The 19,259-nt window shown below is 39.9% G+C and overlaps 1 protein-coding gene across 7 annotated transcripts in view; it reads left to right on the top strand.

The window, feature by feature from the left end:
- ALG9 (ALG9 alpha-1,2-mannosyltransferase) overlaps positions 1-19,259 on the top strand; it is a 97,390-nt gene that overhangs the window by 21,901 nt on the left and 56,230 nt on the right. For 5 of the 7 annotated variants that reach the window (XM_055355502.2, XM_019036649.4, XM_063693516.1 and 2 more), the window contains 5 exons: positions 3,573-3,660; positions 3,824-3,929; positions 12,587-12,709; positions 16,500-16,654; positions 18,916-19,066. In XM_055355502.2, the coding sequence (XP_055211477.2) occupies positions 3,573-3,660; positions 3,824-3,929; positions 12,587-12,709; positions 16,500-16,654; positions 18,916-19,066 (623 nt within the window). The remainder of the gene's footprint in view (positions 1-3,572; positions 3,661-3,823; positions 3,930-12,586; positions 12,710-16,499; positions 16,655-18,915; positions 19,067-19,259) is intronic. The other 2 variants (XM_019036650.4, XM_055355503.2) reach the window with 1 other exon arrangement.

The raw sequence follows: 19,259 nt of genomic DNA, 5'->3' as shown, positions 1-19,259 counted from the left end.
TATAAATGAGAAAGTAGACTCTGAGAGTTTGAATAATTTACCTTTAAGATTATGTTTGCTTTTGAATCCAGGCCTTTTTGACTCTATAGCTGATGTTTTCTCCACGCGGCACCACCCTGTTCTGTGAATTTTTTCACTCACTCGGATTTGAAATCTGAGTTTCCTCCCGTCTTCCTTCTTTCTTTATTTTTATTTATTTATTTATTTTGAGACGGAGTTTCACTCTTGTTGCCCAGGCTGGAGTGCAATGGCACGATGTTGGCTTATCACAACCTCCGCCTCCTGGGTTCAAGTGATTCTCCTGCCTCAGCCCCCCAAGTAGCTGGGGCTACAGGCGTGCGCCACCACGCCTGGCTAATTTTGTATTTTTTAGTAGAGACAGGGTTTCTCCATGTTGGTCAGGCTGGTCTTGAACTCCCGACCTCAGGTGATCCGCTCACCTTGGCCTCACAAAGTGCTGGGATTACAGGCATGAGCCACTGCGCCTGGCCCAGTCTTCCTTCTTTCTTGCCCCCAGCATCTTTTTTTCCACCAAGCTCCTTGTATACTCTTTGTTCCCACTACTTCTGTTCTAGTGTGTGGTACCTTAATTTCTTACCTGTACCACAGGTAATTTAGGAAAATATTTTAATCTGATGCTAAGGTTATTTTAGAAGGATTATATCTTTATTGTAAAAAAAAAAAAAAAGTAAGTACCAGATTGTATAAGGTAAAAACAATTCCTAATTTTCTTCTCCGCTAGCTTAATCCTCAAAGATAGTCACTGCTAATAGTTTGGTATATGTCTTTCCAGAAAAATTATGTTGTGTATATAAATATTTGTATACATACCTATCTACATTCTTAAAACAAATGGAATTATTCTGTATATATATAGGTATTCTATATATTAAATTTATATAATTGTTTATATTGGTTGCATAACATTCCATGATTTACTTATTGCCTTATTGGTAGACATTTGGTTTTCATTTTTTTACTGTTATAACCAATGCTTCAGTGAACAATTTTTTTTTCTTTTTTTTTTTTTTTGAGATGGAGTCTTGCTCTGTCACCCAGGCTGGAGTGCAGTGGCACGATCTTGGCTCACTGCAACCTCTGTCTCCCGGGTTCAAGCAATTCTCCTGCCTCAGCCTCCCAAGTAGCTGGGTTTACAGGCGCATGCCACCACGCCCAGCTAATTTTTGTATTTTTTATACAGACGAGGTTTTACCATATTGGCCAGGCTGGTCTCGAACTCCTGACCTCGTGATCCGCCTGTCTCGGCCTCCCAAAGTGTTGGGTTTACAGGTGTGAGCCATCGTGTCCGGCCCAGTGAACATTATTATACAGATATCTTTGTGCACTTGTGGGAATTTACCTATGGGGTAAATTTTTATAAGGGGAGTTACTAAGAGAATAGGCCATTTTAAGTTTTCTTAATTGCCTTTTAAAGGCTGGTTTCCTCATCTCCATTCCTTTCTTCTATTCTATTTTGCACATTCTCAGATTTTCATGTTCCTCAGGATTGTCTCTTAGGTCCTCTTCTGTACTTTCTGCTATCTCTCAGCCATCTTGGTGATTCCCATAGCTTAATGTCTAGTCCAGTTATCTCTCTTGAGCTTCATTCATATATTCCCAGCTGCTTAGTAGATAGCTGCTGAATTCATTATCTTCTCTCCATAGCTGTTCCTTTACTTGTGTTTCTATTCCAGTAAATAGTACGGCTGTCTCCTCAATACTGACCCAGAAACCTGAAAATTGCCTGTGACTCTTCTCTCTTTCCCGTCAGTGTTAATTGGTTGTATCTCCTGAATATCTTTTGAATCTGATTACTTGTCTTCACTCCCCCTTGTTCCTGGATCACTACACGGCCTCCTAAATGATCTCCTCCTCTCTAGTCTTGACCCCTGTAAATCAGCTCTCCAAACTCCACTAGAGTTATATTCCTCAAATGCAGATGTGGTTGTATCACCTCCCTGTTTTAAACTCTATGGTAGCTTCTCCATTGCTTTATGTCATGGAGGTTGGCCGACTGACCTGTTTTTGTATAGCCCAACAACTAAATAGTTTTTATGTTTTTAAAGGGTTTTTAAAAAACAACAAACATACACAGAGGGAGAAGACTATGCAACAGAGAACATATCTGGCCTGCAGAGCCTAAAATATATACCGTCAGATCCTTTAAATAAAAAGTTTGCCAACCCCTGCCCTGTGGTATCCAAACTCAAAGATAACACAGAAAGCCCTGCATGGTCTTCCTTTTACTTTTCCAGCTTCTTTTTGTCAGTTCTTCCATTCCTTTCATTCACTATTTCATCTACATTGAATTTCACTGAGTTCCTCAAATACCTCTTGGGTGCCACATTTCGATGAGTCTGCCTTTACCAAGATAAGTGATTTCAGGATCACAATTAGTCAGTTAGCAATCAGTATACTGTCATTCATTGAATGCTTTGTGCTAGATACTGCTGATATTTTAGAAATTAGACAGTCATGGTTCCTGCCCTTTTGGAACTTAACATTTTAGTAGGAAAGACAGATATTGGACAAGTAATTAAAAGTATGACTTATCAAAGGAGAAATACAAGTGCTATGGAAATGGAAGTAGTTGGGGTGACAAAAAATAAAAACGCAAAATGTTATACGGAATTTACATAACAACATGGAGGTTCAAATCACAGAAGAGGTACTGTGACAGCACATGACATTGCTAAATCAATGATAGAGATGATGATGCCATATAAATTCAAAGATGGGGCCAGGCGTGGTGGCTCATGCCTGTAATTCCAGCACTTTGGGAGGGCGATGCAGGCAGATCTCCTGAGGTCAGGAGTTTGAGACCAGCCTGGCCAACATGGTGAAACCCTGTCTCTACTAAAAATACAAAAAAATTAGCGGGGTGTGGTGGTGCACACCTGTAGTCCCAGTTACTTGGGAGGCTTAGGCAGGAGAATTGCTTGAACCCAGGAGGCGGCAGTTGCAGTGAGCTGAGATCACACCACTGCACCCAGCCTGGGCGACAGAGTGAGACTCTGTCTCAAAAAAAAAAAAAAAAAAAAAAAAAAATTAGCCAGGGCTGATGGCCTGTGCCTGTAGTCCCAGCTACTCGGGAGGCTGAGGCAGGAGAATGCTGGAACCTAGGAGACGGAGGCGGTAGTGAGCCGAGATTGCACCACTGCACTCCAGCCTGCGCAATAGAGTGAGACCCTGTCTCAAAAAAAAAAAAAAAAAGTCTGTAATAACGTTATTACTAAAATCCTAGTAAATCATGGAAGGGTGAGGTTAGTACTTATTTATTTGGCAGGATGGATGTAAGACAGCAGGGCACATATATTTTAAATTTCTGTTACCCATAAATGTGTATAAAATGGAATTCATTCCAGCAGCTCAGTAATTCTATTTCTTGTGCATCAGTGGGATACAGAGCACTCTGACAGGTCCTGTGACGACATCCTCTCACATACCAGGTTTCTTCCCTCACTATAACTGGCAGAGGCATTTTATTCTCAGTTCAGCATGAGGTATGTGTGAATCTGACCTGTCTCTGTCAGTATTTATTTAACTCCCCGCTCTGTTTCTCTGTTAAATAGTTTACCCATTGCCTTTGATTTGCTGGTCATGAAACACAGGTGGAAGAGTTTCTTTCGTTGGTCGCTGATGGCCCTCATACTATTTCTGGTGAGTTTTCTTTTTTACTTGCTTTGTCCTAAAGTTGTAATGAAAGCAACTTTGATGCGAAAAAAGGAACATTAGGAGTTTATTCTGTTTTTCATTCTCAGGTTTATCCTGTTAGCATTTTGAGAATGTTTCCAGATCAAAACTATTTTCTGCTCTGTTTTAGGTGCCTGTGGTGGTCATTGACAGCTACTATTATGGGAAGTTGGTGATTGCACCACTCAACATTGTTTTGTATAATGTCTTTACTCCTCATGGACCTGATCTTTATGGTAAGGCTTTGTGAAATTTGGGCAAGTGTTAGGAGATAGCTTAATTTGCCTGAACTTCAGCATTTTAATTCAGTTGCCTCGTATCATTAGATATAGCATTTCTTGGCTGATATTATCTTTTCCTATTTAAAAATGACATCTGAGTATAGCACAATGATGACACGTAGCCACTCAAATATTTCTCCTTGATTAATGTGATATTCCAATACTGGCTCTCTATTTTTCCTGTTTGTTATTTTCACTTTCAGAGTTTTGAGGACTCTGGGTATGCTATGGCTTTTGATGCTTTTTTTTTTTTTTAATTAAAAGTTACTTTTTTCTCTTCTTATTAAAAAATCAGTATGATAGGAGAAGAAAATGAAAGCATAATACCATCATCTCCATATAACTATTACTAACACCTGGGAGTATACCCCAGACATTTTTTTTTTTTTTTTTTTGAGATGGAGTTAGACTCTTGTTGCCCAGGCTGGAGTGCAGTGGCGCGATCTTGGCTCCCTGCAACCTTCACCTCCTGGGTTCAAGTGATTCTCCTGCCTCAGCCTCCCGAATATCTGGGATTACAGCTATTAGCCCGCCACCACGTCTGGCTAATTTTTTTGTATTTTTAGTAGAGACAGGGTTTCTCCATGTTGGCCAGGCTGGTCTTGAACTCCTGACCTCAGGTGATCCACCCGCCTTGGCCTTCCAAAGTGCTGGGATTACAGGCATGAGCCACCGTGCCCGGCCCAGACATTTTCTATATATACACACATTTGGTGTTACTTTTTCTCTTCCAGATTTGCTTTACTTCAATTCCAGCATTTGGGGAGAAAGTTTGGAAAATCTGTAGACAAAGTTACAGCGATTGGGGCTGGGCTGGGGTCAGCATGGGAGGGTGGGGAAGTTGACCAGCTTAGGGTTAAGAGAGAAAATGGAATGCCTTTAGTCTGGGGATGCAGTCTTCAGTTTACCCCATCTCCACTCCTTCCCTGATGCCTTTCACTCCACCAGCCAGTTTCATTTGGCCCCGAAGGAATTTGAGTTAGTTACAGTAATGGGGGGATGAGCTAGAGATCTTTTGGATCAAATCAGCCAACTCAGCAAACATTTCACGAGAGAGGCAGTTTTTTCATTAAAATAATTATAGTTTCTTCAGCCTTAATCTTTTGAGGGTCTTGGAACATTCTGTATAAGGGCTTGCTTTGGGGTTCTGCTATGAAGCAGGTTAAGATCTATCTGTACCCCTGTCAATTTAAGTCTTGTCACTAGCCATGTCCATCATTTGCCTGTGCCATTTTGCCAATAGAACCAACAGATTGAATAAGGAGATTTAAAGTAAGAATATGAATGAGATTTACTTGAGTCTCCTGGAATTTTGGGAATATTATCATTCTAGGTGGCAAGTAATAGGTTAAGATAAGCAGTGCTTTGTTCAGTGGATTGAATTCACAAATTGCACAGTTAGAGAATAATTACCAAGTGAAAGAACTTTAAGAAAGCTCCTTTATGGCTCTAAGATCCCCAGGGGTGTGAGAAAAGGCCCCAGTATTAAGCTTTTGCCTCTAGATGTCTCCCTTTAGCTAGGGAGAGTTTGCATGTTTGTGATTGCCTCTTGTTTTAGTTTACTTGTAAAATTTTATTCTATTTCACAAGGCAATAAAAGATCTTAGATCTAGACTGCACAGTAGAAATTGCTTCACAGAGAGCCTATTAGAAACACAATATCTACTCTGTGTGGGTGAATAAATTGAGTTAATTTGTGTTAATTTTGAAAAATTGACTTCTCCCCCTTTATAATGGGTTACTGATATTCTAACTCTTTATAAAACCTTTTGTGAGAGACTTATGAAAGTGACAGATTTTTTTGTATCCCTCTGGATTGATGAATCTCTCTCTCTCTTTTTTTTTTTTTTGAGATGGAGTTTCGCTCTTGTCACCCAGACTGGATGCAGTGGCGTGATCTCTGCTCACTGCAACCTCCCCTCCTGGGTTCAAGCAATTCTCCTGCCTCAGCCTCCTGAGTATCTGGAATTATAGGCGCCCACCACCACGCCCTTCTAATTTTTATATTTTTAGTAGAGACGGGGTTTCGACATGTTGGCCAGGCTGGTTGCCAACTCCTGACCTCAGGTAATCCACCATTCTCGGCCTCCCAAAGTGCTGGGATTACAAGCATGAGCCACCACGCCCAGGGATGAAGCTCTTAAATATAGGAATAGTCAGGGTGGTAGGGAAAGTAGGAAAGAAGGAATAAATTCTGATTTAAGTTTACGGTGCTAATTTAACAGTGGGTCAGTCAGGAACCCCTGTGGTAGGTTTTGAGATCCAGTAGAGCAGTAGCCAGTCTTTCCTGGGATATTGGCATTTGCTGTTCATTTCAGTCAGCGTTTAACAGGGAAAGAGTCCTTGGGACTTCTTTCTGCCTACTTTAATGAACCTGGGATAGCTTCAGTTCAGATTTTGCTATTTTGGATGTACAGAAACTGATCACTTTCCTGGGGGTAGCAAAAACTTTGTTGAAACAGAGAGAATTGGCATACCAACCATGAACAGGACTGATACAGTGCTGCTGTCAGCCAGACTTTAGGCAGTTGTTCCTTGATGGCAGGATTTGTGTGCCTTTACCTCATCTTTGAATTTGGTAAAAGAAAAAAAATTTTGTCTGATTTTTTTTTTTTTTTTTGAGACAGTATCTCGCTCTGTCACCCAGGCTGGAGTGCAGTGGCGCGATCTCTGCTCACTGCAACCTCTGCCTCCCGGATTCAAGCTATTCGCCTGCCTCAGCCTCCCTAGTAGCTGGGATTACAGGCACCCATCACCATGCCTGGCTAATTTTTGTATTTTTAGTAGAGACAGGGATTTCACCATGTTGGCCAGGCTGCTCTTGAACTCCTGACCTCAAATGATCTGCCTGCCTCAGCTTCCCAAAGTGCTGGGATTACAGGCATGAGCCACCATGCCTGGCCTGATTTCCATTCTTTGAGAGTGTTAACTCCTTTTTGGTTTAGGAGGCCTGCAGAGAGAATACTTCTTCCATCTTAGGAGTAGGAATTCCTTGTATATTCCAGACTTACAGTAAAGATCTGTCAAGAATCAATGAATGGATAAATTCTGGGGTATCCATTGGGTTACATTAGTGTGTCATTTACAGTTGTATCATAGAATCACTTTAGTTAGACCTGTTATGGTGCTAGCTTGAGATTTTCGTGATGACAAATAATAATACTATAATAGATACAAATAAAATACCTTTTAAATCAAAAAGTACTACATGATTGTCAGCTAATTTTATTATAATTGGTGAGGCCATTCAGTATACATAAAAGACTTGTATTTTACTAGATGTTTTGAGGCAGTAAAATTGTCAGACAGCGAGATAGCATGTCTTTTGTATTGGAAATGCTAGCTCTTTCACTTTATTACATGTTGGGCACTATTTGGCATTGTTTGGCTGTTTTTCAAGAGTCTCCTGCTCCAGGTGCCTCATTAGCTATGTTAAGCACACAGTTTCTTATCTGAAAATTAAAAATGCATTGTGCTGTATACACCATAGAATACTATGCAGCCATAAAAAGGAACAAGATAATGTCCTTTGCAGGGACATGGATGGAACTGAAAGCCATTATCCTCAGCAAACTAACACAGGAGCAGAAAACCAAACACCACATCTTCTCACTTATAAATGGGAGCTGAACGATGAGAACACATGGACACAGGGAGGGGAGCAACATACACTGGGGCCTGTGGAGGGGGCGGAGGGAGGGAGAGAGCATCAGGATAATAGCTAATGCATGCTGAGCTTAATATCTAGGTGATGGGTTGATCTGTGCAGCAAACCACCATGGCTCAAGTTTACCTATGTAACAAACCTGCACATCCTGCACATGTACTCCAGAACTTAAAATAAAAACAATTTAAAAACAGGAAAAAAGATAGTTTTTGCATATATCTCTTAGTGCTATTTCTCATGTATAAGAACATAGTAAGCCTATTAATATTTCTTGACTGGATGGACAAATGGGCTTCAGTTAAAGAAACATTGAAGGTCAGGTGTGGTGGCTCACGCCTGTAATCCCAGCACTTTGGGAGGCCGAGGTGGGCGGATCACTTGAGGCCAGGAGTTCGAGACCAGCCTAGCCAACATGGTGAAACCCCATCTCTACTAAAAATACAAAAATTAGCTGGGCGTGGTGGTGCATGCCTTTAATCCTAGCTACTCAGGAGGCTGAGGCACGAGAATTGCTTGAACCCGGGAGGCAGAGCTTGCAGTGAGCCGAAACTGCACCACTGCACTCCAGCCTGGGCGACAGAGGGAGACCCTGTCTCAAAAAAAGAAAGAAAGAAAGAAAGAAAGAAACATTGAATAAATTGCTTTTGAGCATTAATCTTGTTTCATCATAGTACTTACTGTCTAATTAGGCTGCAGACACACAAATAGATAATTACAGGACAGTGTCTTATGTGCTACAGGGGAAAGATAGGGAATCATAGGAGCATGTCCTTCTGGTGGTGTCAAGAAAGGTGTGGCTCTTGAGCTGAGCCTGGAAGGAAGAGTAGGAGTGTCCTTAGTAAATGCAAGAGGGGTACATTTCTGACAAATGGAATGTCAAATATAGGGACTGCTGAAGCAAAAAGATTGAATATTGAGTTCTTTATAAAAACTTATTTTTACAGCATTGGTTGGATTTTAGGTAGAAACTATTCAGACATGAGCAAGATGATTTCAATCACTCCATTGTGGTTATAATCATATAAATGTTTACCCTTTCTATTGTTCCTGGTTTTCTTTTTTTTTTTTTTTTTTTTGAGATGGAGTTTTGCTCTTGTTGCCCAGGCTGGAGTGCAGTGGGGTGACCTTGACTCCCCGCAACCTCTGCCTCCTGGATTCAAGCAATTCTCTTGCCTCAGCCTCCCGAGTAGCTGGGATTACAGGCATGCGCCACCACGCCCAGCTAATTTTTAGTAGAGACGGGGTTTCTCCATGTTGGTCAGGCTGGTCACGAACTGTTCCTGGTTTTCAAAGGGACCTTTCTACACTTTCCTGGCTAGGTAGCATGTATTAGTGAGACATTCTAGACTTGAGCTGACACCTTTCATTTGAAGCTGGGGAAAATAAAGGGAGTACATTTTGAAAGATATTAATTACAATATCTTCTGATTACTGAATGCCTACTGTGTGTCAGAAGTTATTCACATACCATCTTTTTTCACTCAAAACACTCTGAGACAGGCCGTATTTATCTGTATTCCTGGATGAAGAAACTGAGGTTGAGATGGTGAGGAATATGCCACATAGTTAAAAAAGTAGCAAAAGTGGGATAAGAGTCTAGTGTTGTCTGACTTCAAAGCCCGTGTTCTTTGCACTGAAAACAAGACCCTTAGCAAAACCCTGGAGTTTGGCTACTGAGACTTTACCAGAGAATAAGCTTACTAAAGCAGAGAGCATGAGTTGAGGGTGGGAGAAGATAGGATCCAATCTATAGAATAGGTGGAAAATTATACCTTTGAAGGTTTGTGCATTTTGGTTTGGAAAGTGATCAGGAGCCCCTAGCGAGCTTGAGTGTCAGAGTGACGTGCACACTGGCAAGTTCTCCTTTTACATGGGAGCGCTGTACCAGACCCTTTTGTTGAAGAAAGAAGGAGTGTTTGGATAAGGTAAAGAACATTTGGCACTTAGAAAATTTAGAATAGGAGAGACTAGAATTGCGAAGTCTTAGGCAAAACGTCTCTGTGGGGTCAGAGATCAAGAGGCGAAATTTAGTGTTGCAGAAAAGAAAGTGATTGGTCTTGTCACTGATTTTGCCCCTCATAACATTTCAAGTTCTCAGATGTTGATGCTGGCAAGTATTTTTGTCTGGTGAGTGAAGAGTGGTGCTCTCTGCTGAGGAGTGTGCAGGCCTGGAGAAGGCATGAGAATACACTTACAGGAAATACTCTTGCCTCAGAAAGAACAGTGAGTCTGCTCAGGTTGCCACTTTGCAGCTTAGGACAGGATCCCATTGCCTGTTTATGTGTTTTATCAACATCTGTCTGATCACTGGATGGAAAGTTTCAGACGATACCCGCAAACGCCCTCTGTTGGGAGGCCCACAGGTTTCCATAATTGCAGTGGCAGAGGAAGAAGCCCCAGTGGGGTCTTATCAGTCCTGCTTAGAATTCACTGCCAGCCAGAACTGTTCTAGAGCCTTTGCTCTTTTGTTAATCATTTATCTTGAACTTAGTGGCTTTTCCCTTTCGGTGGTACAAATTTGACATTTATAAGGATGACTTACTATGATTTAGTTCCTACAGGTCTATAAAATTATAACTTTGGGAAGTAGTTCTCCTTCATTCAATCTATGGAGCAATAAACATTATCCCTTCTTTTAGCTTCTTTGAAAGCTTCCCTTAGCTCATTTGATTGAAAGGACTTGAGGCACTTTCCATAAAGGGAGGGTGGGTGAGTCACTCCCTGCAGAGACCCTGCTGCCAGCTTTCCTTCACCTAAACATCTTGCACCAGTTCAGCGTTTAGCTTGTCATTCTGACATGGTTTTTTGCATAGTTCAGCTCTGATGTTTTCTGAGCAGCAGCATTGAATATCTCCCTGAAAAGAGATAAAAGTTTATGCCCTTTTCTTTCCTAAGGCAGATGTGTCATCAAGCAGGGGAGGACTCTGGCTGATAGAAGTCACTCTTTTTGTTCCCTTTTGCCCTTGTTTTTAAGACTGTTAACACTTGAACCTTCTTCACTTTTGGCTTATCCCCCAATTTTTGCCCCATCTTTCAGGGAAATAACAGTCTGTTATGAAATGTTCACAGCCTAGTTGGAAACTTGATTTATGAGCTCTGAATACATAAAAATGATTGCATTTACCAGCTTAATACTTTTGTTTCCTCATCTCAGAGTACAGTATACCTAGATAAAAAGATAGCTGTAACAGGAGGGTATAGTAAATTGTGTTAGAGACAATTATTTTCTGGAAGCTAAAGTGCTTTCTTGAAAAAAACAGTCTATGTTTGCAAATATCAAAGAGACAAGTGGCTTTTTCCTATTGGTGCTTAACATCTGTAATAGATAATAGAAAGGATAACCCCTTTTCTGTCTGGTCACTCTATGGTTTTTCTTCACAAGCTCAGATTTCCAGAATCCTGTTAAGAAAAAGGTGAGTCAGAGGTTGCTAGCACTGCCTCCGCACTGGTGGTCAGGAGAGGATTGTGCAAAAGCTTACCTCTCTGGAAATTGGATCCTAAAGGACTCGGTTTAAAAAATAATGTTGTTAAATTCTAATTAAGATTCAGAAAAGACATTTTTGATTTGAAAATAAAACCATCCGTTAGTTTTCTATAACCCAAATGCATATTTGTAAAGAATACAAGATTAAAATGTCTCTAATGAACTGGGCCTGGAATAGGACCTCTGTTCATGAATAATCTCTATCATTGTATTAAGACAGGAAGGAGTGAGCTTCCCCCAAAGGTGACGCACAGTTGAACTTGAACTTTTCCTTAGTGTAACCTCCCTCCCTCTTACTTCTCCCCTAAATGTTTCTAGCATTATGGGTTTGGTTTCTAATCTTATTTTGCTGTGCAAGCTGCAAGAATGTCAGGTTTTTCTGACTATTCCTCTGCCTTCTGATTACCCTTTTAAGCAATGCTGATTGCAGGAAATTGCTATGGTGCAAGGCGGGTGTCACAACACACAGTGATTAAAACCCGCATGTGTCATTCACTGCTTGATTGAAGTAATCATACAGAGGGGAAAAGCAGATGAAAAACCTGCTAAATGTGCAGAGGGGGTCTGTTTCTCATCATTTGGGTGTAAGGATTTTGAGTTAAAGAATAAAAAATAGTGTGAGTAAGACTTGTGTTTTTAGTGATTTTGCTTCATTCTGAGTCCTTAAAGCTTCTCAGCAAGGCCTGGGTCTCTGAACATGATCTAAGAAAAACAGGTTGTTGCTTTATACCAAACACATGTTGCCCAATGTACGCGACTATAAGTGGTTGAGCATATCAAGGGGAAAGATGCTAGAATGTAAATGGGACAAGCAGGTGAAAACAAAATGGGAGAGGCCTGAATAGCTCAAACTCAGTTCCTTATTTTTATTTTTATTTGAGACAGGGTCTCACTGTGTCGCCCAGGCTGGAGTGCAGCGGCACGACCACAGCCCACTGCAGCCTTAACCTCCTGGGCTCAAGCAATCCTCCCATCTCAGCCTTCCTAGTAGCTGGGATTACAGGCATGATGAGCCACCACACCCAGCCACCAACTAAGTTCTTTTATCACTCTTTCCTTTGGTCTGCGCGATGTTGAGAGAATAGTTAAATTGAAATGGCAGTTTTATTATTTTAGCCCTATGTGGCTCTAAAGCTATTTAAATTATTTGGTGCTTTTCAAAAGTATTAGTTCCATTGGGGCATAGCAATTTGGGCTAGATATAGTGGTCAGTATAGAAAATACAGCTAACTATTTGAAACTTGATTTCTCCCTAAATCCTCATGACCAATCCCATTCTCTTCCATCTCGCTCTTGTGCTTCTTTTGTGTAGCTTAGCATGGGAAGAGTGGGCTGTGGACTCTCATTCCCATGAGGCATAGGATCATCAGTGTTACTCCAACAAAGAACATTATATGTCAAGCACCGTAATAGGTGTTAAAGGCATCCACTAATGATTTCTTACCTTTATGTCTCCCTCAGGTACAGAACCCTGGTATTTCTATTTAATTAATGGATTTCTGAATTTCAATGTAGCCTTTGCTTTGGCTCTTCTAGTCCTACCACTGACTTCTCTTATGGAATACCTGCTGCAGAGATTTCATGGTGAGTGGCATAAGAGATGGTAGGTGTTTTGGGAGGAAAGAGCAAGTAATGGTGTATACCAAGAACTGAAGGAAAATCCTACTTACTTTATTTTCCACATTCTTCCTATGGAAATGGTTGGCTTACTGAATTTTCAGTCTGTGTTTGTTGATCCATTGAACCCTTGTGAAGATTTGGTGAATTGTGGCAAATTAAATTGACAGGAGGAAGAGCTTTATTATTGCTTTAAGTGAGGAAGTCAATATAATTTACACAATCACTCAGGGAAGTAAAAATATTTATAAAATCTCAGAAGGAGGCCGGGCGCAGTGGCTCACATCTGTAATCCCAGCACTTTGGGAGGCCGAGGCGGGTGTATCACCTGAGGTCAGGAATTAAAACCAGCCTGGCCAACGTGGTGAAACCCCATCTCTACTAAAAACACAAAAATTAGCCAGACATGGTGGTGGATGCCTGTAATCCCACTTACTAGGGAGGCTGAGGCAGGAGAATCGCTTGAACCCAGGAGGCAGAGGTTGTAGTGAGCTAAGACCCTGCGCCGCTGCACTCCAGCTGAGCGACAAGAGCAAAACTCCATCTCAAAAAAAATCTCAGAAGAGAACAAGCCTATTTGAGTTTTCTATCTTTTAAAGAAGTGTATATTAACCTGATAGGTTGCTTAAGGTAATCCACGAGATAGTACTTCAAACGAAAGTATAAAATCTGAACCATACAGGGATTTCCCCAAATTTGATAGTGAAGTAAAGGAAGCTTTGGACTTCCTCAGAAGCATGATGCTTTTCTTTGTTCCTTTTTGTTTCTGTGTCTGCCTTATTGGAGAAAGTTTGGTTTGTCGTTTGCTTTGCTTGCTCTGATTCTGTAGTGCACAGCTGGTGTTTTCTCAAGTTGTCGTGGCTCTGGATATCTAGTGCCTCTCATTTCTTTTATGGAAGACAGATTTGAACAGAAATTCATATGAGGTTTGGAAAAAGATTTAATTTCAGACTTTGCAGTCTGATTTGGATGCCATATGATCAGTTCCCCCATCCCACCTCCATTCTGCTTTTCTACTATTAATGGTTTATAATGAGTTCGTTGTATTATAAGAATATTAGAGCAGCCTTCAGAGTCACTTTTCTTTGGTGTTAGGACTTTTGTTTCAACGTAGCCATAATGCCATTATCCTAATAAAATTATCAGTAATTTCTTAATATCATCTAATACCCATTGATTTCCTAGATTATCTGAAAAATAGCCTTTTATAGTTAGTTTAAAGCAGAATCTCAACAAGGGTCACATACTGAATTTAGTGTTATACTTCTTAAGCTTTTTAAGAAGACCCCCATCTTACTTTTTTTGTTTCAAAGATTTCTTTAAAGAAACCAGGCCATCATCTTGCATAATGTCCCACATTTTAGACTCAGCTGTTTGCTCCCTTGAGGTGTTAACTTATTCCTCTATCCCTTCTATTTCTTAAGGATCACTTTTTCTTTTTTTGAAAATAGCTATTTTTCTGACTATAAAAATAATTTATGATAGCTGGGAGCAGTGGCACGTGCATATAGTCCCAGCTGCCCGGGAGGCTAAGGTGGGAGGATTGCTTGAGCCCAGGAGTTCGAGACCACTCTGGGCAACATAGTGAGACCTGTGTCTCTGTTTTTAAAAACAACAATAATAATTATTTATGCTTGTGGAAAATTTGGAAATGCTTGTAACATCAGTAAAAAAACAGGATATTAAGCTGTTCTCTACAGTATGATAAAATTTTAAGTATAAAATATTGGTTTAAAATGCATAATGTATGCACATATCTACCTAGTAAGAAAACATTTTCTGTTTTTTTCTTTATATTTTTATGTGATTTTAGAATAGAACCAATACTTTTTTAAGAGAAAAAAGACCAGGCACAGTGGCTCATGCCTATAATCCCAGTATTTTGGGAGCACGAGGTGGGAGGATTGCTTGAACCCAGGAGTTCAAGACCAGCCTGGGTGAGATAGCAAGACCCTGTCACTACAAAAAAATTAAAAAATTAACCGGGCATGGTGATGCACACCTGTAGTCCCAGCTACTTGGGAGGCTGAGGTGGGAGGATTGCTTAAGCCTAGGAGGTCAAGGCTACAGTGAGCCATGGTTGTGCCACTACACTCCAGCCTGGGTGACAGAGCGAGACCCTGTCTCAAGAGAAAAAAAAAGTCACCCAAACCATAGAAAATTATTAAGAAGCAGGAAAGAAATTACTCTTGATTTCATCATATCTAGCTGTGGTTGTGATTTTGTATATTTTATGGAGGACATTTCAAAATTTTTTGCCTTATTAAAAAAAGATTACTCGTTAGCCTTTAAGGTACAGAAGAGAAAAGGACTGTTTACTTGTGGACAATAAGTGGATTTATTTTCTTCTAATTAAAAAACCCCACCTTAGGCCAGGCACAGTGGCTCACGCCTGTAATCCCAGCACTTTGAGAGGCCGAGGCGGGTGGATCACCTGAGGTCAGAAGTTCAAGACCAGCATGGCCAATGCTGTGAAACCCCATCTCCACTAAAAATACAACAGTTAGCCTGGTGTGTTGATGCATGCCTGTAATCCCAGCTACTAAGGAGGCTGAGGCAGGAGAATCATTTGAACCTGGGAGGTAGAGGTTGCAGTGAGCTGAGATTGTGCCACTGCACTCCAGCTTGGGTGACAGAGAGAGACTCTGTCTCAAAAAACAAAAAACAAAAAACCTCCCCCTTGAAATATACTACCTAGAAAGGTATATATTCTAAATTATTATCTAAAATCCCATAATGTCTTAGAGCAAAAGTTGAAACAAAATCTTGTTATTGTAGTTCAAGAATTTTTATCCCTAAAGAATTTCTACAGTGAAAGTGATAGCCTAGGAATGCTAAATTAGGCATAGCTAAAGTGGATCTTGACGATAATCCTGATCTTGTAAACTGGCTTACCGTTAACATGGTGGACACCAGGGGGCGCTGTCTATCTACCATTTGCCCGCATTTGCATTGCTCATTATCACTCCTGTAAACGCAGTAGGAGATGCCTTCACTGTGGGTTGCAGGCTTATCTCTCATTTCTCATGTACCTAACCACGGGAATTTTCCAGCAGGTTCTTGGGTTTTAGTGTTCATTACATTCCTTTAATTCTTTCACATGCTTTAAGTACATTTTTGTTCCAATTTGGGGATCCGGAGTGGATGAGTATTGCAAAATGGAGAGAAAACAATCACTGAACTTCCTTTAAGAGCATTTTTATGTTTGCCTTGAAACAAACTCCGTCATTTGTGGCTTGATGAAAACCAGTAATGAATTTGAGAATCCAACAATTTTGTTTTCCTTTGATCCATGGCTATTTGAACAGACTGATTGGTGTATAGATAAGAGACACCAATTAAACAGAACATTGGAATTAAAACCCCAGAAATGAATTTATGTTATGCTTTTGGTTAAACTCAGGAACTTTTCGTCTTAGTGGCAGGACTCATTAAAGGAGACGGCTTTTTTTTCCTTCATCTAACATAGAATTTATTAAGTTCTATTAGCCATTAACTTGATGTTTATATGTGTCCTAACCAAATCTAGTAGTGTGCTTGTTGTTAGAGTTTAGATCTCTTGGGAGAGCTAAGGAGTATATTCTTCTCTCCTTTTGATGCCTTTATGGCATTGGAGAAAGTGTGAATACAAGAGTAGAAACATTCTATGGAGTGTCCTAGGGCATACTCCTAAATTTGAGATCAAGATAACACTAAAACTAAATATGTTGTTTTGTTCTAATATAATGAAAGATGGGTGTTTTTCTGTGTCTTGCAGTTCAGAATTTAGGCCACCCATATTGGCTTACCTTGGCTCCAATGTATATTTGGTTTATAATTTTCTTCATCCAGCCTCACAAAGAGGAGAGATTTCTTTTCCCTGTGTATCCACTTATATGTCTCTGTGGCGCCGTGGCTCTCTCTGCACTTCAGGTGAGTTTCAGGGAGAAGTGTATCTGCCTCATTCTTTTTTACTTATTAAATAATTGCTCACAAACTTAAGTGCAAATTACAGAATGCTTCCACCTAAGATATTTTATCCATAACATTAAACCTGATATAGATCATATTATTAAACCTTCTTATATTGATTGCTTAGCTGTTTACCATACTTGTATTTGCTGATTACATGTTTGCAGTGTTAATTTGTGTGTTACTTTGCCTCTGTTACCAACAGGAATCCAATTGCAGAATTCCATTCTGTGGCAGAGGTAATGGAACGTCTGCTCTTTGAACTGCTAGATCATAACAAAACTTGCTCAAGAGTTTGGGATCACAGCAGGCAGTTCACAGTATGGGGCACTTTGTAATCCTGGTTGAAAACCTGCCCAGGTCAATTCTCTGGCAGAGCTCATCTTAACTCTGTTTGAATATCTCTGTACTTACGGCTTCAGTAGCCTCAGAACCCTATATTGCCCTCTGCTACCATTTGCAGTTGGCAGAAAAAAAATAATTAGGATGATAGGTTTTTTTCTTAACAGGTTTTTTGAGATATAATTCACAAACCATACAGTTTACCTATTTAAAGGGTATGATTCAGTGGTTTTTAGTCTATTCACAGATGTGTGCAGTTGTCACCACAGTCAGTTTTAGATCAAAAACCCTGTACCCTTTAGCTATTGTTCCCCCATTCCCTTTCTCATATCTCACCAGCCCTAAGTAACCATTAATCTACTTTCTGTTCCTATAGATTTGCCTATTCTGAACATTTCCTGTACATGGAAACATATGATATGTGGTCTTTTGTGACTGGCTTTTCTTAACATAATGTTTTCAAGGTTCATCAATATTAGGTGATAGTTTTAAAAAATAATTTTAATTATAAAAGTAATTGAACTTTATTGCAGATAATTTAGGAAGTAGTAAAAGCAAAATTAGTCACATTAACCTAACAAAAACTCCTCCCAGCATTTTTGTATATCATATACCAAGGTTTGTTATAGTTGTGATAATAAGTATACATGTAACTTTATATCCCCCCCCCTTTTTTTTTTTTCTTGAGACGGAATCTTGCTCTGTTGCCCAGGCTGGATGGAGTCCAGTGGCGCAATCTCGGCTCACTGCAAGCTCTGCCTCTCGGGTTCACACCATTCTCCTGCCTCAGCCCCCCGGGTAGCTGGGACTACAGGCACCCGCCACCACGCCCGGCTAATTTTTGTATTTTTAGTAGAGACGGGGTTTTCACTGTGTTAGCCAGGATGGTCTCGATCTCATGACCTTGTGATCCTTCTGTCTCGGCCTCCCAAAGTGCTGGGATTACAGGCGTGAGCCACCGCGCCCAGCCACTTTATATCCCTTTTAATTTAATATTGTAACATTCTCTGTGCTTATCATTTTAGTAGCTGTAGAATGTTCTGAGTTGGATATAATATATAGCATTATTATGTACTATGTAATATATTGACTTGATTTTATATAATGTAATTATTGGATATAAGTCATGGTAGAATTTAGGTTGTTCATTTATTCAGTATTATAAATACTGCTAGGATAAATATCTTCATTTAGATATTTGGATTGATTCCTCAGGATAGATTCCAAAAAATATGAAAAAGGTTCAAACAGATTTATGCCATTTGTTATATATTGGAAAATTGCTTTCTGTAAGTAGTTTCTGTCTAGAAGGGAAGGAAGGAAGGGAAGAAGTCTGAGTAGAAGGTACTCAAAGACAGCAGAATTCATGCATGTGTGTTTATATTATATTCATCTAGTTTGTAAAGTCATTCAGCATATAATTAAGAGCATGTTCCTAGTGTTCTATAAGGGGAATTCTTTTTTCTTATTTGGTCATGAGACCTTTTTTTGATACTAATAGCTTTGATAAAAACTTTGATAGTGAAGATTAGTACTCATTATATCAAAAACAAATTGAAATACTTTATATATCAAAACTACCAAAAAAGCATTGCTTAAATATTTAAAAAAATAACTTATTAGGACTGTAAATGCTAGCAAAATATTCAAATAATTTTCCTATGAAGCTAGTGAGATTTTATTGTTGGCAAGCCCTCTGCCTGGCCAAGACTACAGGTAGTCTTAGAGGAGTTGGCTTTTATCTTAGAGTTTGGAGTAGGTACCTCACTGTTGGCAAATGCTCAGATCCCTAATAGAACCTCTTTTTTGGCTTCGCTCTTGATGTTACTGTGATGTCTTGTAATTATGTATATTCTACAAATTATATTTTCTTTTATCAGCACAGTTTTCTGTACTTCCAGAAATGTTACCACTTTGTGTTTCAACGATATCGCCTGGAGCACTATACTGTGACATCGAATTGGCTGGCATTAGGAACTGTCTTCCTGTTTGGGCTCTTGTCATTTTCTCGCTCTGTGGCACTGTTCAGAGGTAGATCTTCTAAGAATATCTTAACCTACACTGACGAGTCATTTCCTCTTAGGTTTTACTTGATTCATGATTATATAATACGTATTTGGCTTATACTAAGAAGCCATTTCTAAAAAGAGAACCTGTAGACTTAATATTAATGAGTGGCATATGACTTCTGTATCTTAGGATTGAAGAGAAGATTGAGAATTCC

The sequence above is a fragment of the Gorilla gorilla genome, chromosome 9, assembly GCF_029281585.2.
Source record: "Gorilla gorilla gorilla isolate KB3781 chromosome 9, NHGRI_mGorGor1-v2.1_pri, whole genome shotgun sequence".
NCBI classification, from domain to species: Eukaryota; Metazoa; Chordata; class Mammalia; order Primates; family Hominidae; genus Gorilla; species Gorilla gorilla.
Note: the sequence above shows the minus strand (reverse complement) of the source record. Positions and strands in the feature narration are given on the sequence as shown.